General features: G+C 35.3%; 1 protein-coding gene across 4 annotated transcripts in view; it reads right to left on the reverse strand.

The window, feature by feature from the left end:
- Nucleotides 1–24463, reverse strand: part of slc12a5a (solute carrier family 12 member 5a) — a gene marked incomplete at both ends in the record, with an annotated part of 196152 nt that overhangs the window by 45314 nt on the left and 126375 nt on the right. For all 4 annotated transcript variants that reach the window (XM_083892741.1, XM_083892740.1, XM_083892743.1 and 1 more), the window contains one exon: nucleotides 23078–23224. In XM_083892741.1, coding sequence (XP_083748867.1) covers nucleotides 23078–23224 — 147 coding nt within the window. The remainder of the gene's footprint in view (nucleotides 1–23077; nucleotides 23225–24463) is intronic.

A 24463-nucleotide genomic window follows, 5' to 3' on the forward strand; every position in this document is an offset into this window, starting at 1 on the left:
GGGCTAAAAAACAAATTTCTAAAAAATTATCAGATTTTGGACGACATAGTATAGTATGACATTTTGGTCACATTCTGGGGTAGAATTTCTTTTTCAAAAAAATGGTCAGATTTTGGAAGAAATAGTGTAGCATGACATTGAGGTCGATGGCATAGTATAGTATGACGTTTTGGTCACATTTTGGGCTAAAAAACAAATTTCTAAAAAATTATCAGATTTTGGACGACATAGTATAGTATGACGTTTTTGTCAAATTTTGGACCAAAATTCTTTTTTTCAAAAAAATGGTCAGATTTTGGACGAAATAGTGTAGCATGACATTGAGGTCGATGGCATAGTATAGTATGACGTTTTGGTCACATTTTGGGCTAAAAAACACATTTCTAAAAAATTATCAGATTTTGGACGACATAGTATAGTATGACGTTTTTGTCAAATTTTGGACCAAAATTTTTTTTCAAAAAAATGGTCAGATTTTGGATAAAATAGTGTAGTATGACATTGAGGTCAACGACATAGTATAGTATGACATTTTGGTCACATTTTGGGCTAAAAAAATAATCAAAAAAATTATCCGATTTTGGACGACATAGTATAGTGTGATGTTTTTGTCAAATTTTGGACCAACATTTTTTTTTCAAAAAAATGGTCAGATTTTGGACGAAATAGTGTAGCATGACATTGAGATCGATGGCATAGTATAGTATGACGTTTTGGTCACATTTTGGGCTAAAAAACAAATTTCTAAAAAATTATCAGATTTTGGACGACATAGTATAGTATGACGTTTTGGTCACATTCTGGGGTAGAATTTCTTTTTCAAAAAAATGGTCAGATTTTGGAAGAAATAGTGTAGCATGACATTGAGGTCGATGGCATAGTATAGTATGACGTTTTGGTCACATTTTGGGCTAAAAAACAAATTTCTAAAAAATTATCAGATTTTGGACGACATAGTATAGTATGACGTTTTTGTCAAATTTTGGACCCAAATTTTTTTTCAAAAAAATGGTCAGATTTTGGACAAAATAGTGTAGTATGACATTGAGGTCAACGACATAGTATAGTATGACATTTTGGTCACATTTTGGGCTAAAAAAAATAATCAAAAAAATTATCCGATTTTGGACGACATAGTATAGTATGACGTTTTGGTCACATTCTGGGGTAGAATTTCTTTTTCAAAAAAATGGTCAGATTTTGGAAGAAATAGTGTAGCATGACATTGAGGTCGATGGCATAGTATAGTATGACGTTTTGGTCACATTTTGGAACAACATTTTTTTTTCAAAAAAATGGTCAGATTTTGGACGAAATAGCGTAGCATGACATTGAGGTCGATGGCATAGTATAGTATGACGTTTTGGTCACATTTTGGGCTAAAAAACACATTTCTAAAAAATTATCAGATTTTGGACGACATAGTATAGTATGACGTTTTTGTCAAATTTTGGACCAAAGTTTGTTTTTCAAAATAAAGGTCAGATTTTGGACGAAATAGTGTAGTATGACATTGAGGTCGATGACAAAGTATAGTATGACGTTTTGGTCACATTTTGGGCTAAAAAATACATTTAAAAAAAATTATCAGATTTTGGACGACATAGTATAGTATGACGTTTTTGTCAAATTTTGGACCAACATTTTTTTTTCAAAAAAATTGTCAGATCTTGGACGAAATAGTGTAGTATGACATTGAGGTCGATGACAAAGTATAGTATGACGTTTTGGTCACATTTTGGGCTAAAAAATACATTTCAAAAAAATTATCAGATTTTGGACGACATAGTATAGTATGACATTTTTGTCAAATTTGGACGGACATTTTTTTTTCAAAAAGATGGTCAGATCTTGGACGAAATAGTGTAGTATGACATTGAGGTCGATGTCAAAGTATAGTATGACGTTTTGGTCACATTTTGGGCTAAAAAAAATATTTTCCCAAAAAATTATCTGATTTTGGACGACATAGTATAGTATGACATTTTTGTCAAATTTTGGACCAACAGTTTTTTTTCAAAAAAATTGTCAGACCTTGGACGAAATAGTGTAGCATGACATTGAGGTCAATGACAAAGTATAGTATGACGTTTTGGTCACATTTTGGGCTAAAAAATACATTTCAAAAAAATTTACAGATTTTGGACGACATAGTATAGTATGACATTTTTGTCAAATTTTGGACCAACATTTTTTTTTCAAAAAAATGGTCAGATTTTGGACGAAATAGTGTAGCATGACATTGAGGTCGATGGCATAGTATAGTATGACGTTTTGGTCACATTTTGGGCTAAAAAACAAATTTCTAAAAAATTATCAGATTTTGGACGACATAGTATAGTATGACATTTTGGTCACATTCTGGGGTAGAATTTCTTTTTCAAAAAAATGGTCAGATTTTGGAAGAAATAGTGTAGCATGACATTGAGGTCGATGGCATAGTATAGTATGACGTTTTGGTCACATTTTGGGCTAAAAAACAAATTTCTAAAAAATTATCAGATTTTGGACGACATAGTATAGTATGACGTTTTTGTCAAATTTTGGACCAAAATTCTTTTTTTCAAAAAAATGGTCAGATTTTGGACGAAATAGTGTAGCATGACATTGAGGTCGATGGCATAGTATAGTATGACGTTTTGGTCACATTTTGGGCTAAAAAACACATTTCTAAAAAATTATCAGATTTTGGACGACATAGTATAGTATGACGTTTTTGTCAAATTTTGGACCAAAATTTTTTTTCAAAAAAATGGTCAGATTTTGGATAAAATAGTGTAGTATGACATTGAGGTCAACGACATAGTATAGTATGACATTTTGGTCACATTTTGGGCTAAAAAAATAATCAAAAAAATTATCCGATTTTGGACGACATAGTATAGTGTGATGTTTTTGTCAAATTTTGGACCAACATTTTTTTTTCAAAAAAATGGTCAGATTTTGGACGAAATAGTGTAGCATGACATTGAGATCGATGGCATAGTATAGTATGACGTTTTGGTCACATTTTGGGCTAAAAAACAAATTTCTAAAAAATTATCAGATTTTGGACGACATAGTATAGTATGACGTTTTAGTCACATTCTGGGGTAGAATTTCTTTTTCAAAAAAATGGTCAGATTTTGGAAGAAATAGTGTAGCATGACATTGAGGTCGATGGCATAGTATAGTATGACGTTTTGGTCACATTTTGGGCTAAAAAACAAATTTCTAAAAAATTATCAGATTTTGGACGACATAGTATAGTATGACGTTTTTGTCAAATTTTGGACCCAAATTTTTTTTCAAAAAAATGGTCAGATTTTGGACAAAATAGTGTAGTATGACATTGAGGTCAACGACATAGTATAGTATGACATTTTGGTCACATTTTGGGCTAAAAAAAATAATCAAAAAAATTATCCGATTTTGGACGACATAGTATAGTATGACGTTTTGGTCACATTCTGGGGTAGAATTTCTTTTTCAAAAAAATGGTCAGATTTTGGAAGAAATAGTGTAGCATGACATTGAGGTCGATGGCATAGTATAGTATGACGTTTTGGTCACATTTTGGAACAACATTTTTTTTTCAAAAAAATGGTCAGATTTTGGACGAAATAGCGTAGCATGACATTGAGGTCGATGGCATAGTATAGTATGACGTTTTGGTCACATTTTGGGCTAAAAAACACATTTCTAAAAAATTATCAGATTTTGGACGACATAGTATAGTATGACGTTTTTGTCAAATTTTGGACCAAAATTTTTTTTTCAAAAAAATGGTCAGATTTTGGACAAAATAGTGTAGTATGACATTGAGGTCGATGACAAAGTATAGTATGACGTTCTGGTCACATTTTGGGCAAAAAAACTACATTTCAAAAAAATTATCAGATTTTGGACGACATAGTATAGTATGACGTTTTTGTCAAATTTTGGACCAAAGTTTGTTTTTCAAAATAAAGGTCAGATTTTGGACGAAATAGTGTAGTATGACATTGAGGTCGATGACAAAGTATAGTATGACGTTTTGGTCACATTTTGGGCTAAAAAATACATTTAAAAAAAATTATCAGATTTTGGACGACATAGTATAGTATGACGTTTTTGTCAAATTTTGGACCAACATTTTTTTTTCAAAAAAATTGTCAGATCTTGGACGAAATAGTGTAGTATGACATTGAGGTCGATGACAAAGTATAGTATGACGTTTTGGTCACATTTTGGGCTAAAAAATAAATTTAAAAAAAGTTATCAGATTTTGGACGACATAGTATAGTATGACATTTTTGTCAAATTTTGGACCAACATTTTTTTTTCAAAAAAATTGTCAGATCTTGGACGAAATAGTGTAGTATGACATTGAGGTCGATGACAAAGTATAGTATGACGTTTTGGTCACATTTTGGGCTAAAAAATACATTTCAAAAAAATTATCAGATTTTGGACGACATAGTATAGTATGACATTTTTGTCAAATTTGGACGGACATTTTTTTTTCAAAAAGATGGTCAGATCTTGGACGAAATAGTGTAGTATGACATTGAGGTCGATGTCAAAGTATAGTATGACGTTTTGGTCACATTTTGGGCTAAAAAAAATATTTTCCCAAAAAATTATCTGATTTTGGACGACATAGTATAGTATGACATTTTTGTCAAATTTTGGACCCAAATTTTTTTCCAAAAAAATGGTCAGATTTTGGACAAAATAGTGTAGTATGACATTGAGGTCAACGACATAGTATAGTATGACATTTTGGTCACATTTTGGGCTAAAAAAAATAATCAAAAAAATTATCCGATTTTGGACGACATAGTATAGTATGACGTTTTGGTCACATTCTGGGGTAGAATTTCTTTTTCAAAAAAATGGTCAGATTTTGGAAGAAATAGTGTAGCATGACATTGAGGTCGATGGCATAGTATAGTATGACGTTTTGGTCACATTTTGGAACAACATTTTTTTTTCAAAAAAATTGTCAGACCTTGGACGAAATAGTGTAGTATGACATTGAGGTCAATGACAAAGTATAGTATGACGTTTTGGTCACATTTTGGGCTAAAAAATACATTTCAAAAAAATTTACAGATTTTGGACGACATAGTATAGTATGACATTTTTGTCAAATTTTGGACCAACATTTTTTTTTCAAAAAAATTGTCAGATCTTGGACGAAATAGTGTAATATGACATTGAGGTCGATGACAAAGTATAGTATGACGTTTTGGTCACATTTTGGGCTAACAAATACATTTCAAAAAAATTATCAGATTTTGGACGACATAGTATAGTATGACATTTTTGTCAAATTTTGGACCAACATTTTTTTTTCAAAAAAATTGTCAGATCTTGGACGAAATAGTGTAGTATTACATTGAGGTCGATGACAAAGTATAGTATGACGTTTTGGTCACATTTTGGGCTAAAAAATACATTTCAAAAAAATTATCAGATTTTGGACGACGTAGTATAGTATGACGTTTTTGTCAAATTTTGGACCAAAGTTTGTTTTTCAAAATAAAGGTCAGATCTTGGACGAAATAGTGTAGTATGACATTGAGGTCGATGACAAAGTATAGTATGACGTTTTGGTCACATTTTGGGCAAAAAAACTACATTTCAAAAAAATTATCAGATTTTGGACGACATAGTATAGTATGACGTTTTTGTCAAATTTTGGACCAAAGTTTGTTTTTCAAAATAAAGGTCAGATTTTGGACGAAATAGTGTAGTATGACATTGAGGTCGATGACAAAGTATAGTATGACGTTTTGGTCACATTTTGGGCTAAAAAAAATATTTTCCCCAAAAATTATCAGATTTTGGTTGACATAGTATAGTAGGACATTTTTGTCCAATTTTGGACCAACAGTTTTTTTTCAAAAAAATTGTCAGATCTTGGACGAAATAGTGTAGTATGACATTGAGGTCGATGACAAAGTATAGTATGACGTTTTGGTCACATTTTGGGCTAAAAAATACATTTTAAAAAATGATCAGATTTTGGACGACATAGTATAGTATGACATTTTTGTCAAATTTTGGACGGACATTTTTTTTTTCAAAAAAATTGTCAGATCTTGGACGAAATAGTGTAGTATGACATTGAGGTCGATGACAAAGTATAGTATGACGTTTTGGTCACATTTTGGGCTAAAAAAAAAATTCTAAATGTTTTTCCCATTTTGGACGACGTTTTGTGACGTTTTTGTGAAATTTTGGACCAACATTTTTTTTTCAAAAAAAAATTCAGATTTTGGACGACAGTGTAGTATGACATTGAGGTCAACATAGGATAGTATGACGTTTTTGTCAAATTCAGGACAACATAGCAAAGTAAGACGTTCTTGTCAAATTTTCAACAACACGCTGAAGTACGACTAGATTGTCAAATTTACATTGTTTAATTCCACCTTGTCATTACAACTGCCTCACCTGGGTCTTGAACTAACACTCCCTGGCTCAGAAGGCCAGTGCCTTACCCATTGGGCCACCAGAGTCTTGAGAACTTTGAGGGATGAGATACTAACGTAACACGTTTTTGTCAAATTCTGGACGACAGTACAGTATGAAGTTTTTGTCAAATTTAGACGACATAGTATAGTGTGATGTTTTTGTCAAATTTTGGACCAACATTTTTTTTTCAAAAAAATTGTCAGATTTTGGACGAAATAGTGTAGCATGACATTGAGGTCGATGGCATAGTATAGTATGACGTTTTGGTCACATTTTGGGCACATTTTTTTTTTTTTTTTTTAATTATCAGATTTTGGACGACAGTATTTTTGTCAAATTTTGTATCAACATTTTTTTTCAAAGAAATTGTCAGATTTTGGACGACAGTGTAGTATGTCATTGAGGTCAACATAGGATAGTATGACGTTTTTGTCAAATTCAGGACAACATAGCAAGTAAGAAGTTCTTGTCAAATTTTCAACAACATGCTGAAGTATGACTAGATCGTAAAATTTACATTGTTTAATTCCAGCTTGTCATTACAACTGCCTCACCTGGGTCTTGAACTAACAATCCCCGGCTCAGAAGGCCAGTGCCTTACCCATTAGGCCACCAGAGTCTTGAGGACTTTGAGGGATGAGATATTAAAGTAACACGTTTTTGTCAAATTCTGGACGACAGTACAGTATGACGTTTTTGTCAAATTTTGGACCAAAATTCTTTTTTTCAAAAAAATGGTCAGATTTTGGACGAAATAGTGTAGCATGACATTGAGGTCGATGGCATAGTATAGTATGACGTTTTGGTCACATTTTGGGCTAAAAAACACATTTCTAAAAAATTATCAGATTTTGGACGACATAGTATAGAATGACGTTTTTGTCAAATTTTGGACCAAAATTTGTTTTTTCAAAAAAATTGTCAGATTTTGGACAAAATAGTGTAGTATGACATTGAGGTCAACGACATAGTATAGTATGACATTTTGGTCACATTTTGGGCTAAAAAAAATAATCAAAAAAATTATCCGATTTTGGACGACATAGTATAGTGTGATGTTTTTGTCAAATTATGGACCAACATTTTTTTTTCAAAAAAATGGTCAGATTTTGGACGAAATAGTGTAGCATGACATTGAGGTCGATGGCATAGTATAGTATGACGTTTTGGTCACATTTTGGGCTAAAAAACAAATTTCTAAAAAATTATCAGATTTTGGACGACATAGTATAGTATGACATTTTGGTCACATTCTGGGGTAGAATTTCTTTTTCAAAAAAATGGTCAGATTTTGGAAGAAATAGTGTAGCATGACATTGAGGTCGATGGCATAGTATAGTATGACGTTTTGGTCACATTTTGGGCTAAAAAACAAATTTCTAAAAAATTATCAGATTTTGGACGACATAGTATAGTATGACGTTTTTGTCAAATTTTGGACCAAAATTCTTTTTTTCAAAAAAATGGTCAGATTTTGGACGAAATAGTGTAGCATGACATTGAGGTCGATGGCATAGTATAGTATGACGTTTTGGTCACATTTTGGGCTAAAAAACACATTTCTAAAAAATTATCAGATTTTGGACGACATAGTATAGTATGACGTTTTTGTCAAATTTTGGACCAAAATTTTTTTTCAAAAAAATGGTCAGATTTTGGATAAAATAGTGTAGTATGACATTGAGGTCAACGACATAGTATAGTATGACATTTTGGTCACATTTTGGGCTAAAAAAATAATCAAAAAAATTATACGATTTTGGACGACATAGTATAGTGTGATGTTTTTGTCAAATTTTGGACCAACATTTTTTTTTCAAAAAAATGGTCAGATTTTGGACGAAATAGTGTAGCATGACATTGAGATCGATGGCATAGTATAGTATGACGTTTTGGTCACATTTTGGGCTAAAAAACAAATTTCTAAAAAATTATCAGATTTTGGACGACATAGTATAGTATGACGTTTTGGTCACATTCTGGGGTAGAATTTCTTTTTCAAAAAAATGGTCAGATTTTGGAAGAAATAGTGTAGCATGACATTGAGGTCGATGGCATAGTATAGTATGACGTTTTGGTCACATTTTGGGCTAAAAAACAAATTTCTAAAAAATTATCAGATTTTGGACGACATAGTATAGTATGACGTTTTTGTCAAATTTTGGACCCAAATTTTTTTTCAAAAAAATGGTCAGATTTTGGACAAAATAGTGTAGTATGACATTGAGGTCAACGACATAGTATAGTATGACATTTTGGTCACATTTTGGGCTAAAAAAAATAATCAAAAAAATTATCCGATTTTGGACGACATAGTATAGTATGACGTTTTGGTCACATTCTGGGGTAGAATTTCTTTTTCAAAAAAATGGTCAGATTTTGGAAGAAATAGTGTAGCATGACATTGAGGTCGATGGCATAGTATAGTATGACGTTTTGGTCACATTTTGGAACAACATTTTTTTTTCAAAAAAATGGTCAGATTTTGGACGAAATAGCGTAGCATGACATTGAGGTCGATGGCATAGTATAGTATGACGTTTTGGTCACATTTTGGGCTAAAAAACACATTTCTAAAAAATTATCAGATTTTGGACGACATAGTATAGTATGACGTTTTTGTCAAATTTTGGACCAAAATTTTTTTTTCAAAAAAATGGTCAGATTTTGGACAAAATAGTGTAGTATGACATTGAGGTCAACGACATAGTATAGTATGACATTTCGGTCACATTTTGGGCTAAAAAAAATAATCAAAAAAATTATCAGATTTTGGACGACATAGTATAGTGTGATGTTTTTGTCAAATTTTGGACCAACATTTTTTTTTCAAAAAAATGGTCAGATTTTGGAAGAAATAGTGTAGCATGACATTGAGGTCGATGGCATAGTATAGTATGACGTTTTGGTCACATTTTGGGCTAAAAAACAAATTTCTAAAAAATTATCAGATTTTGGACGACATAGTATAGTATGACGTTTTTGTCAAATTTTGGACCAAAATTTTTTTTTCAAAAAAATTGTCCGATTTTGGACGAAATAGTGAAGCATGACATTGAGGTCGATGGCATAGTATAGTATGACGTTTTGGTCACATTTTGGGCTAAAAAACACATTTCTAAAAAATTATCAGATTTTGGACGACATAGTATAGTATGATGTTTTTGTCAAATTTTGGACCAACATTTTTTTTTCAAAAAAATTGTCAGATTTTGGACGAAATAGTGTAGCATGACATTGAGATCGATGGCATAGTATAGTATGACGTTTTGGTCACATTTTGGGCTAAAAAACAAAAAATCTAAAAAATTATCAGATTTTGGACGACATAGTATAGTATGACGTTTTGGTCACATTTTGGGCTAAAAAACACATTTCTACAAAATAATCAGATTTTGGACGACATAGTATAGTGTGATGTTTTTGTCAAATTTTGGACCAACATTTTTTTTTCAAAAAAATGGTCAGATTTTGGAATAAATAGTGTAGCATGACATTGAGGTCGATGGCATAGTATAGTATGACGTTTTGGTCACATTTTGGGCTAAAAAACAAATTTCTAAAAAATTATCAGATTTTGGACGACATAGTATAGTATGACGTTTTTGTCAAATTTTGGACCAAAATTTTTTTTTCAAAAAAATGGTCCGATTTTGGACGAAATAGTGTAGCATGACATTGAGGTCGATGGCATAGTATAGTATGACGTTTTGGTCACATTTTGGGCTAAAAAACAAATTTCTAAAAAATTATCAGATTTTGGACAACATAGTATATAGTATGATGTTTTTGTCAAATTTTGGACCAACATTTTTTTTTCAAAAAAATGGTCAGATTTTGGACGAAATAGTGTAGCATGACATTGAGGTCGATGGCATAGTATAGTATGACGTTTTGGTCACATTTTGGGCTAAAAAACAAAAAATCTAAAAAATTATCAGATTTTGGACGACATAGTATAGGATGATGTTTTTGTCAAATTTTGGACCAAAATTTTTTTTTCAAAAAAATTGTCAGATTTTGGACGAAATAGTGTAGCATGACATTGAGGTCGATGGCATAGTATAGTATGACGTTTTGGTCACATTTTGGGCTAAAAAACACATTTCTAAAAAATTATCAGATTTTGGACGACATAGTATAGTATGACATTTTGGTCACATTTTGGGCTAAAAAAAATAATCAAAAAAATTATCCGATTTTGGACGACATAGTATAGTGTGATGTTTTTGTCAAATTTTGGACCAACATTTTTTTTTCAAAAAAATGGTCAGATTTTGGACGAAATAGTGTAGCATGACATTGAGGTCGATGGCATAGTATAGTATGACGTTTTGGTCACATTTTGGGCTAAAAAACACATTTCTAAAAAATTATCAGATTTTGGACAACATAGTATAGTATGATGTTTTTGTCAAATTTTGGACCAACATTTTTTTTTCAAAAAAATGGTCAGATTTTGGACGAAATAGTGTAGCATGACATTGAGGTTGATGGCATAGTATAGTATGACGTTTTGGTCACATTTTGGGCTAAAAAACAAAAAATCTAAAAAATTATCAGATTTTGGACGACATAGTATAGTATGACGTTTTTGTCAAATTTTGGACCAAAATTTTTTTTTCAAAAAAATGGTCAGATTTTGGACGAAATAGTGTAGCATGACATTGAGGTCGATGGCATAGTGTAGTATGACGTTTTGGTCACATTTTGGGCTAAAAAACACATTTCTAAAAAATTATCAGATTTTGGACGACAGTATAGTATGACATTATGGTCACATTTTGGGCTAAAAAAAATAATCAAAAAAATTATCCGATTTTGGACGACATAGTATAGTGTGATGTTTTTGTCAAATTTTGGACCAACATTTTTTTTTCAAAAAAATGGTCAGATTTTGGACGAAATAGTGTAGCATGACATTGAGGTCGATGGCATAGTATAGTATGACGTTTTGGTCACATTTTGGGCTAAAAAACACATTTCTAAAAAATTATCAGATTTTGGACAACATAGTATAGTATGATGTTTTTGTCAAATTTTGGACCAACATTTTTTTTTCAAAAAAATTGTCAGATTTTGGACGAAATAGTGTAGCATGACATTGAGGTTGATGGCATAGTATAGTATGACGTTTTGGTCACATTTTGGGCTAAAAAACAAAAAATCTAAAAAATTATCAGATTTTGGACGACATAGTATAGTATGACGTTTTTGTCAAATTTTGGACCAAAATTTTTTTTTCAAAAAAATGGTCAGATTTTGGACGAAATAGTGTAGCATGACATTGAGGTCGATGGCATAGTATAGTATGACGTTTTGGTCACATTTTGGGCTAAAAAACACATTTCTAAAAAATTATCAGATTTTGGACGACATAGTATAGTATGATGTTTTTGTCAAATTTTGGACCAACATTTTTTTTTCAAAAAAATGGTCAGATTTTGGACGAAATAGTGTAGCATGACATTGAGGTCGATGGCATAGTATAGTATGACGTTTTGGTCACATTTTGGGCTAAAAAACAAAAAATCTAAAAAATTATCAGATTTTGGACGACATAGTATAGTATGACGTTTTTGTCAAATTTTGGAACAACATTTTTTTTTCAAAAAAAATGTCAGATTTTGAACAAAATAGTCTAGTATGACATTGAGGTCGATGGCATAGTATAGTTTGACGTTTTGGTCACATTTTGGGCTAAAAAACAAATTTCTAAAAAATTATCACATTTTGGACGACATAGTATAGTATGACGTTTTTGTCAAATTTTGGACCCAAATTTTTTTTTCAAAAAAATGGTCAGATTTTGGACAAAATAGTGTAGTATGACATTGAGGTCAACGACATAGTATAGTATGACATTTTGGTCACATTTTGGGCTAAAAAAAATTATCAAAAAAATTATCCGATTTTGGACGACATAGTATAGTGTGATGTTTTTGTCAAATTTTGGACCAACATTTTTTTTTCAAAAAAATGGTCAGATTTTGGAAGAAATAGTGTAGCATGACATTGAGGTCGATGGCATAGTATAGTATGACGTTTTGGTCACATTTTGGGCTAAAAAACAAATTTCTAAAAAATTATCAGATTTTGGACGACATAGTATAGTATGACGTTTTTGTCAAATTTTGGACCAAAATTTTTTTTTCAAAAAATGGTCAGATTTTGGACGAAATAGTGTAGCATGACATTGAGGTCGATGGCATAGTATAGTATGACGTTTTGGTCACATTTTGGGCTAAAAAACACATTTCTAAAAAATTATCAGATTTTGGACAACATAGTATAGTATGATGTTTTTGTCAAATTTTGGACCAACATTTTTTTTTCAAAAAAATGGTCAGATTTTGGACGAAATAGTGTAGCATGACATTGAGGTCGATGGCATAGTATAGTATGACGTTTTGGTCACATTTTGGGCTAAAAAACAAAAAATCTAAAAAATTATCAGATTTTGGACGACATAGTATAGTATGACGTTTTTGTCAAATTTTGGAACAACATTTCTTTTCAAAAAAAATGTCAGATTTTGAACAAAATAGTCTAGTATGACATTGATATCGATGACATAGTATAGTATGACGTTTTGGTCACATTTTGGGTTAAAAAATAACATTTCAAAAAAATGATCAGATTTTGGACGACAGTATAGTATGACATTTTTGTCAAATTTTGGAACAAATTCTTTTTTTTCAAAAAAATGGTAAGATTTTGGACGAAATAGTGTAGTATGACATTGAGGTCGATAACATAGTATGGTATGACGCTTTGATCACATTTTGGGCAAAATTATTATTCTTTTTTTTAAATTATCAGATTTTCGAAGACATTGTATAGTATGACGTTTTTGTCAAATTTTGGAACAAATAATTTTTTTCTAAAAAATGGTCAGATTTTGGACGAAATAGTTTAGTATTACATTGAGGTCAACGACATAGTATAGTATGTTTTGTTCACATTTTGGGCAAAAAAAAAAAAATCAGATTTTGGACGACATAGTATATAGTATGACGTTTTTGTCAAATTTTGGAACAACATTTTTTTTCAAAAAAAATGTCAGATTTTGAACAAAATAGTCTAGTATGACATTGATATCGATGACATAGTATAGTATGACATTTTGGTCACATTTTGGGCAAAAAAAAATAATCAAAAAAATAATCAGATTTTGGACGACATGGTCTATAGTATGACGTTTTGGTCACATTCTGGGGTAGAATTTCTTTTTCAAAAAAATGGTAAGATTTTGGACGAAATAGTGTAGTATGACATTGAGGTCGATAACATAGTATGGTATGACGCTTTGATCACATTTTGGGCAAAATTATTATTCTTTTTTTTAAATTATCAGATTTTCGATGACATAGTATGGTATGACGTTTTGATCACATTTTGGGCAAAATTATTATTCTTTTTTTTAAATTATCCGATTTAGGACGACATTGTATAGTATGACGTTTTTGTCAAATTTTTGAACAAATTATTTTTTTCAAAAAAATGATCAGATTTTGGACGAAATAGTGTAGTATGACATTGAGGTCAACGACATAGTATAGTATGACGTGTTGGTCACATTTTGGGCTAAAAAAATTGTTTAAATTTTTTTTTCAGAATTTGGACGACATAGTATAGTATGACATTTTTGTCAAATTTCGGACCAAATTGTTTTTTTTCAAAAAAATGGTCAGATTTTGGACAAAATAGTCGAGTATGACATTGAGGTCAATGACAGTATTGTAAGACGTTTTGGTAACATTTTGAGCAAAAAGAAAATTATCAAAAAAATTATCAGATTTTGGACGACATAGTATAGTATGACGTTTTGGTCACATTCTGGGGTAGTTTTTGTCAAATTTTGAAAATATTTTTTGTTTTTTAAAAATTGTCAAATGTAGGATGACAGTATAGTATGACATTTTTGTCAAATTCTGGACGACATAGTGAAGTATGACATTTTGGTCAAATTTTGGACTAAAAATGTTTTCCCAAAAAAATTGTCAAATATTGTATGACATAGTATAGTATGACGTTTTTTTTTCAAAAAAATTTACAAATCTAGTATGATTGTCCAATATTGGACAAAAAAAAGAATTTTCACATTTTGGACGACATAGTATAGTATGATGTTTTTGTCAAATTTGGGACAACATTTTGGACCAAAACATGTTTTTCCCAAAAAAAGGTAAATTTTTGACGACATAGTATAGTATGACGATTTTGTCAAATTTTGGACAAAATTATATATTTTTTTTAAATTTAAAACTCTCCCCATACACTTCACAACATCATCGACTCTGTCTTCTGATATCGTTCTGATTGAGAGACCCCAAACAGCAGACGTTACCTTCTGTGCATTTAAATAATGTCCCAGTGACGCCGACAACATTCAAATGTAGTTTTCTCTGTAGTGTACGACATCAAAACACCTCAGCGTGAACTCTGTATCAGAGTTCACATGGGAACAGCAAACAATTCAAAAACAACGCTACAGCTGCCTGGCTGTTTACTTCTGGGCCTGTCAACAACTGTCAGAGCACATTCAGGCAATTCTCATGTTACTGCCCTGCAGAGAAAGAGAGGAGCAGGCAGTGAGCAGAAGAAAATCTGAGAAAATGTAAAAAAAAGCACAAAATGTGGAACAGTGGGAGTGAGACAGAGAGGGGGATACTGTGTGTGTGTGTGTGTGTGTGAGACATGTCACAATACAAAGAAGATTTCATTATTCCTTCAAATGCATTTGCTGAATATCTGAGTGTCTTTTTAAATTGTCTGTATTTGAAAGGAAGTGACACAGACAAAGAAGACAAAAATGAGGAGAAGATGAAAGCAGGCTGGTAAAAAAACAACAACAACTAATACAGATCCTGATTTTTTTCTTTTTCTGCTCGTCGACGACACTGCTGTAATTATATTTCCTTTTATTAAATTACATTTTATTCTGAAACATTTGTCCCCCCCCCCCAACACAAATCAATCTTTTTATCTCTAAAAAGGCAGATACATGTAGTGCTACTACTTAAGGTTCTATGAAAGGTTTATTTAATTTGCATTTTTCAAAATGTATTTGTTAGCAGGTCTTATTTTGGTTTCAAACTGCAATGTTGACCTTACAATCCAGTACATAATAATGTAATACTTTTATGTTTGACATCCTCAATGTTACTTGCTTTTGTATAACTACCAGTAAAAGGTTTCAATGATCATATATAATACGTCCTATTAATCAATGGTAATGAAATCACAGTATTTATATCGGTGTACTTTTCTAGATTTGTGACAGTATATTTAAGAGCAGAAAACAAGAATTAGTGAAATGCGTGATAGCACAAAGCCACAGGACGCCATGACACTTGTGTTCAGCTATGATTACATGTTACTGTCCCTGTGAAGACGGTGATGTGGTTAGTGTCACCTGCAGGCCTGGTGGACTGATGATCTGCAGTCAGGAGTGAGTAGGACTTGGTTCTTTGTTCCGCTCTCTAATCTGGTTCTAATGAGGCCATAAGCTCTTTTCCTACCACAGTAGATAAGACAGTAATTGTTTAAGTGTTTTATCTGATGTTGGCAGGAGTCATACAGAGGTAGTCAGTTGCATACTGAACAAGTGAATCAACTGAACAGTCAGTCAGACACCAATGGCCTCTCAGTGGTTTACACGTTTTCCTTTGGCACAGCCTTCAGTCTTCTGTACATTATCCTAATATGTTATTGTGTATCATGTATATTTCAATAATGATATCACTTAATGGTTAAACCACACAAACTAGAACAACACTCATTATAGCACACGCATCAGTGGGGACTATGTCATTAATGTGTCATTAAAAGTGTAAAACCAGCAAGTCCTACAAGTCAACACCTCAAGGATATCAGGTTGGTTTACGTGAAGTCCCTGGTTTCCATGGTGGCTCATCCGTGTTTGTCCACCTAAATCTCATGCCTACTTCAAGATATCTGGGTACTACATGGGTACTAAGTGGGCATGGGCCTGAAGTGGGCACATTTCTGCAGGTCTCATATGGTTTCAGTAACATGGGAAGCCTATGTGGGCAAAAAATATGGGTGGGGCCACCATGGAAACCATGGACAAACCCGCTTGGGAGCACAAATATAACCCTTATGGGGCCCCACATGCTGACTGGGTTACTGAAAGTGACACAAAACCCAAATAAACTGATTTGAAAACACCCTCTTTGTTGCTGAAGGAGTGATTTAATTTGACTGTTCCCCCCGTGTTTGGAGGAGGAGTTCTTTATTTTCAGTCTTTGCAAAGGCCAAAAAACACAAGATTAAACTTTAAAAGAAGTGTTTATCGACTCTCCAGTAAACGGCAGTCATTACTATGCCCAACTAGCGCGTTTAATGCCATATCAATCTTCTTCTTCTTCTTTTAGCATGCACTAGTAAAGGTAATATAGCATAGCACTACGCAATCCTCTTGTATGGGTTTTATAACTAGGATTAAAACACATTTATATATTATAAATAAATAATCTGACTACATTTTTTACGGTATTGCACTGAGAAAAATCAACCACTCACGTCGACATGCTACTGTTAGCTACTGTAGCTAACTACAGCTGATGTAATGACAGGTGTTGCCATTAGCCGTCAATAGCTACCTCCAAACCCCATTGTCTAATTTTAACTAATAGATCTGCTAATCATTCTAAACTGCAAATGTTTTAAATTGCGATTTGAATCTTCTTCTTCTTGAGGGGGTCGTCACAGTGGATAATCTGCCTCCATCTTGAGCTTGTGTTCTCTCTCTCTCTCTCTCTGCAGATACACGACCAAACCATGTCAACCTTTGCTTCTCTTACTTTATTTCCAAACCCTTCAACCTCAAATGTACTTATTTCCAATCCTGTCCATCTCGGTCACCGCCAACAGAATTCTCAGCATCTTCGGCTCTGACATTTCCATCTCGGCCTTGTGTCTTTTAGAAAGCGCCACCGTCTCCAGGCCATACATCATCATAGAGCAGGTCTATTTGGTGTGTGGTGATTTCACTTCTATCCTCTGGTTAGTTTTTGATGGATTGTCTTAACATTTTCTTTTCTTTTCTTTTTTTTTTTTTTGGTGAAATCCCATTCGGCCTCTTTACATTTACTTTTGGCAGCATTTTACTTTTACTCCACATGGGCCTCCGGCTGTCACTGCAGACAGGAACATTACTCAAATGCTGTCACAATCTTGGGAGGATTCTTCTGACCTGACAATCCTGCAAAGTTTGCACTAACCACAGAAAGTCACACTACTTTTTTTGCTGTTGTACTGCGACGAAATTAAAGAATATCTATCAGAGTTTTTCTTTTCTTTCCCTGTCTTCAGGTGTTTGAAGGTCAAAAAAGCCCATTTCACTCCACCTGATGCCCTTGAACGAGCAATGGACACTGGGGGCAGCAGTGCTATGCTGTCATACTCAGATGTGCTCATGCTATACCATTTCCCTGAAGTCTGGAGCCTTTTACCTTGAAAGTGACATCATGTCGTCCCTACATGCTGTCTGGCCTCGAAGCATGCCAGCAGACAACCTTAGATGATGCTGCCTGCCATCTGTCTCCTCCATATGAGGTGCAACTGCAGACAGCTTACAGTATATATCTGACAAAATGAGTCATTTCCTTTTAAAGAAGTCAATGCTAGTCAAACTGGGGACTATTTGGTTTGCATTTTGACGCTGGAATAGGCAACGTTTTTGGCCTGAATCAGCAAAAGACCAGTATTTCCACCAGGTCAATGGCAGTGTTAACTCAATTTAGCATATAAAGTATTGCGATATATCCACAGAATTGCAGAGAATAGAGTTGACTCAGGGTGCTTTAACACCAGGATAGTCCGGGGGTGGATCGGTTTGATTGGGCTAGGGAATGCCGAAAGAATTCACACCAACTGGCCAGGATCGAAAACGTAAATTCATCCCCTACAACGGGGGTTCTCAAAGTTTTGACACCTGAGGGCCAATTTAGGAACCCAACATTGGACCGAGGGCCGCCAAAGGAAAAAAAACAAAAACAGAAAGAAATCCCATTTGTAATCATTTTAATGACCAGATTTCAGTTCTACAGTTTAGCCTGAACTAATATAAGCGTTAATATAATGTAATTTAAGCATTAATACAATAACGCTTTATAATTTACTGGGTAATTACCCAGTATTTTGGCCATTATTCTTACCTTCTAATTACAGGTTAATACCAAGTAACACATTTCTGTTACCATATATTTACTAGCTACCTACTTATTACCAGCTTATAACCCAATAATACACTAAAATTCACCATATAGAAACCAGGTAAATACCCAGTATTTTTGTTTACACTTATTGGTCTGTATCCAGCTATGTCCAATAAACATTTAACAAGCTTAGTCGCTCCTGGATTAAAACTATCAACTGTAATTCATTGCGGGGCCGCCAGAAATGTTTCTGCGGGCCGCCATTGGCCCCCGGGCCGCACTTTGAGAACCAGTGCCCTACAACAATGGTGCAACACCAAATTAATGTAGTCTTGGGGTTTCTGTTTTTACTCTGGTGTTCAAACCTGATTGGTTTTTCACAAGTTTGCCCAGTCTGAGAAGCAGGTGAGGCAGTGAGCGAGCCTCACTTCCTCTCTTTGGTTTGCTGGATAGTGACCCACGTTTTCAGGCGGACCAAACGTACTCTAGTCTGTTTAAAGCGGACCAATCATATCAGTACCCAAGTCCTTATTGGTAAGCTGTGTCTTTATGACCGTGACCGAACTAGAAGTGCCAGGAATATGAAACTCTTTTAAAAAAGGAGCCTGCAAGATAATGTACCACTGACATTGACCGCAAAGGACACTTTAAGTCTGTTTCGTCCCAGAGCTTCAGACAAATTTGGCCCTTGATTTGGCCTTTAGTCGAACTTGGTGTTGAGCAGAAATTGGTTTTGACAGGAATGGTCTGCCCCTGAGAGTGCGCTTCATTGGCAACGCTTCATTTCATAAATGCAGAGCACTTTTCAGCGTGCTGTTTATCACTCGAAGTCTCACAGGACAGTGTGCCGTAGGAGACAAATCTGTCAGATGAAGGAAATGGGGGTGATTGTTACTTTCAGGGCCGACACTGGGGATAGAGGCTGAGCAGCAAAGAGATGAAGATGCGGCTGTGAGGAAAAGGAAGAGAGAGAGAGAGAGAGAGAGATAGCAAAGCAGGGGGAAAAATGGTAAGCCGAAAGTGAGTGAGGGAGAAAAAGGGCTGGAGGAACATAAGAAAGGATGAGAGAGAGGGGAAATAATGAGATGACAGAATGAAAAAGGGTTGGCAAAATCATGCAAGTGAAGAAGATGAGAGTGAAAAAAAAAAAAAGAGAAGAAAGGGACAGAGAGTGAAAAGCGTCCTTAGCATTTAAATGAGTCACAGCAGAGGGCAGAGCACCCTTCCCCTTGTAGCATTTGGATTCAAGACCTGGAAGTAATGAGGGAGGCCAAACAACAGATGACTTCCCATCAAGAATATTAAACCTCATTTTATCTTGGTGACAAGCCTGCATTCATTATGTGGGCCAAAAATAGCCACACACACACAAAGCACATGTTTGAATATGACCAGCTTTGAGAGCTACTGTCTGTACCGTCTCTAAAATGGTTGGTTTTTGTGTGTTTAATGTATCAGATCTGTTCTTCATATAATAATGTTTTATTACAGAACGACTTCGTCTTAATGTTCGGTCAAAAAATGTGTCGCGTGACGAGGAAAAATAAGCGTGCGATTGTTTTACAGACACACACGCGCACACACACACACATACAGTGTACAGCTGTATGTGTGTTGCTGTGACCGAGCATCTCATGACAAATGAAAAATTGTCAGTCAGTGACATCCCATCGTGTGAATAAAACATGGGAGTCACACTGTATTATTATCCGGGCTTTACAGCGGCCCACGGCTCCTTCGCTTTTTAAGTGGATTTCACTGAGGTGGGGATCTCTGCAAGCATCCACGCGCGCACACACACACACACACACACACACACACACACACACACAGACACACACTTGTGGTTATGCGTTATGTAAGGAGCTCAGGAGGGAAGAGGTGGGGGTTTCTCACACACACCGTTCATGCTCAGGCTTATTGCCCCAGGGCTTTGAATGAGCTAGGTGTGACTGATAAGAAGTGTGTGTGTGTGTGTGTGTGTGGAACAGAGAGACTAAACTGTATTTTTTATAATATTCAAATCATGTTTGCATGGCTTGCTGTCAAATCGAGTATGAACCAGCTGTAATTAATACATCTTTCCTCATTTTTTTTTTTTACCCTTATCTTTGGTGTCAAAATGAGCTTGCTTCCTTTTCTTATAGAAGCGTTTTATATATCAAAAAGGGACACATTCAATTCATTGCAAGCAATGTATCGCTTTTTAAAAAGATCGGCACACAGAGCATCTTCGAGATCCTTCCGACGCAAGTAAGAGAGAAATCCATTTTCAAAGCCGTTCTCCACGCTGCTACAAGGCAACGATGATTGTAAAGCATATTGCCCGTGTGTGTCTGCGCAGGCAACTTTGCAGTGGTCGGGATTTGAGGGGGATGTTCTATAAATATGCTCAGTGCGAGAGGAGAATCTAGGCTGCACAAACACACAGCCATGCCAACGTACAGCACAACCCTGCAAGACACGGTGCAAAGCAGAGAAAAGCCGAGCGGCCATGACAGCTGCTAGACCGCACAGTTGGAATTAAAAACTGCCCGGTGATATCGAACAAGGCTGCGTTACACTCTGCGCGGGTGAAAAACAGAATCAGAATGGAATGATTCCTGTTGTCAGAGTGAACATTTTTCACTTCAGATAAAATTCAGCCAAATGAGACACAGTATATGTTCCATGACAATCGGGGCTGCGTCAAACAAGTCAAACACAATCAATTTGCAGCAGCCACTCAGATCAGATCAGTGACAGCAGCGCTGCAGATCCTGTGGGACAGTTGTGTCTGTTGTGTTCAGAGACTTCAGAGGTTCTGCAGCAGGGCGTCGGTCCGACAACAAAGTCATACTGACACACGACTCCAGCTCTGTTGGCAAATGACATTAATGGGAACAGGAGGAAACATGGCTGAGTCTGTCGTCCTCCATTTTGCTCCTTCTTACAGATTGATCTCGGATCTTTGTGTGACATCTGCAAATGGAGCTGCTACGGCAAACGAAATGCAAGACAACTTCGTTTATCTCTGTATCTCCCTTTACCTCTCTGAAAATAAGGTTTTGTTTTCTCAACCCCTACAGGATTGACTTAAGGCCACATTATACTTCTCCGACTGCGTAATGCGTTATCCGTCTGCGTCACCACGTAGACCACTCGAGCATTTATACTTCTGCGTCGTGGTGACGGATAGGCGCTGCAATTTCCCGCCCGATCAGTAGGGGTCGCTGCGCAAGGTTGTTGTGCTTTTGGCTACAGTGAGCAATGGCGTCCGAGGGAGAAAGACTGTTGTTGTTGAAACAGCGGCCGTTTGTCACTTTTCTGTGTCCCGGAACGCAGTTTTAAGATAATTTGAGGCGAGAAATTGGCCATTTAGAGTCTAAACATGTGCTGTGTGTGTTAAGATATGACGTATTTATAGTTCGGCAGCGATGAAGTCGACGGTGTTCAGCTCCGCCCTCTGTGGACGCTTGGTGCTCACTGTGAGCCGGCTCAGAGCAGCTTCGCTCGGCCTGTCCTGAGCCCTTTTTGGCTCCAGGTAGAACCTTTTTATAAAGGTTCCACCTGGTACCCTTTTGGAGGGTTCCACCAAGAACCCTTTATGTAGGAAAGGGGTTTTAAAGGGTTCTCTGGATCAAAATGGAACCATTAGTGTTACCAAGAACCCTTGAAAAACCCGTTCTTTGGGAGAGGGTTTTTCAGAAGCAAATGGTTCCAGGTAGAACATCAGCCCTTGCAGAAGGACCCTTTTGGAACCCTTATTTCTTAGAGTGTATGGTCAATATTACCAATATATGATTGATATTAGGTCTTGGATATATTATTGTGAGATCCATGCTAGTCAATTTGGATCATCACCTGCGTCAGGCAGTGAAAATAAAAATCAGAAAACAGGATAAAGGATGTGTTGATAAAGTCTTGAGTGAACTGTCATTAACACCCTTTAGTGTCTGCATTTATAGACTGACAGACGATGAGTCTTTGCAGTGTGACATTTCAGCTTCTGCAAGGAGGAAAACTGGCTTTGCGTTGAAGTGGATCACTGGAAACACTACAAATGTTTAAATAATGATTAAAAAAGGCTGTAAATTGATCTTTATCAGAGCTTACACCTGTCAAATTAGCCCATTAATAAAGCGTCAGTATGGAGCTTCTATCATAGTGAATGTGACTGACGTGTGTTTGCATATAAAAGTTACACTCTACAGCTTTAAAGTGATAGCAGTGGTAGAAACCTTAAATTAAATTTGCACTGATGTATACATTGACTCTAATCCCATCAGCTCCATGTGTTCTTCTATTGTAAAGGTAACATCAAAGGTGATAACGGTGAACATCTTTTACTGAGGCACTCGTAGTTTCCCCTCTTCGGTGCATTTTTGTATATATACATATGGAAGTTCTGGTTTTAGGAAGAAAAAAAACAGGCCAACTAAAGTAAAAAAAATAAGTAGCACACTCACTGTGGTGCAGCACATGAAAACAATGACGAAGGTCCCGATGACTCCTCCGATTCCCACCAACCAGGTCATCCTGAGGAAGAGGATCACTCCGAAGATGTTCTGGATGCACGGCAGATAGACGCCCATCAGAGTGCCGAGCTGTGGAGCCTGGGTGAAGACGAGGGGAAGAAGTTCAAACATGTGGAGAATTCACGCACAAATAAGCCTCATTTATTATGCTCCAAACGACCGAGAGGAGTCGATCTGCATTCCCTAACACGACCTGTGAGTTTCTCTACGCGCAGTGTTTTTCTATGATTCCGATGAGTTTATTGATGGAATTTTGAGGTTTTACTTCACACTGAATATCAACTATGAGGATTAAGGTTAATATTAAGAAAACTCAGTCAAACTTTATTTATTGCCACAGGCCCAACACGCCCAGATGCAAAGCATTAACTAAGATTATATGTCTGCGTGAGTCAATCCCAATCAACGCAGCAGCTGTACATGCTGAGAAAAACATTACCAAGACAACAGAACAAAACACTTTTATCCAGGCAGAAAAAGATAGATTTACTCCTTTAATTCCTTCCTTTCTTCATCTGTTGTATCTTAGGGTAGATATTAGGCTATATTATAGACTATATATCAAGCATTTACACATACAGTAGTTGGAAATTTAAAGAAAAATCCTCTGTTGATTTCCAAAGCAATAATTACTCAGGAAAAGATAAAACTTCCACACCAAGCAGCAGCCGCTGGGACCAGACTGTTTAATGTAATGGATGAATTATTCTTTTGCTTTACATGCTCTGTTTTTTGTCTTGCGGTGGATTTGTTGGAGATGGTTTTGCTGCAGTGTTCGTTGTCCCTGGTGTGGCTCAGTAGAAAAAGAGTGAGCTGTAACTGTACGTCCTCATACCGACAGAGTTTCAAGGCTGTTCCGGTGGCAGCGAGTACTTGACAGAGGATGTAAACATCAGCCTGATTATAAGGAATGTTCTTCCCTTGATTTTCTGTGTGTGCGTAGGTGTGTGTGTGTGTGTGTGTGTGTTAAAACCTATTTGTTTGTGTGGATAAAGCGCGGCGCGTCTGCACCCCGTTGACGGCATCTCATAAACCCGAAGGACACATTAACTGACCCTGCACATAGACGAGAAATATTAATTTTGTGCTCAAGGACAGTTTTGGGCAATGAAGGGTAATTGCGCTGACATTCAGACACGACCCATTTAACCGAGTGACAGAGTCGACTTTAGCTGTAATCATTACATCATCGACGACACGGGAACAACCCACTCTGCTGCTTCTGTGTGCGTCGATACGAACCAGTATTAAGTGTATCAAGTCCTTTAAAGCGGAACTAGACCGGAAGTTCCTATTATCGCTGTTTTTTATAGTGTG

This window comes from Microchirus variegatus (genome assembly GCF_963457635.1).
Source record: "Microchirus variegatus genome assembly, chromosome: 7".
NCBI lineage: Eukaryota > Metazoa > Chordata > Actinopteri > Pleuronectiformes > Soleidae > Microchirus > Microchirus variegatus.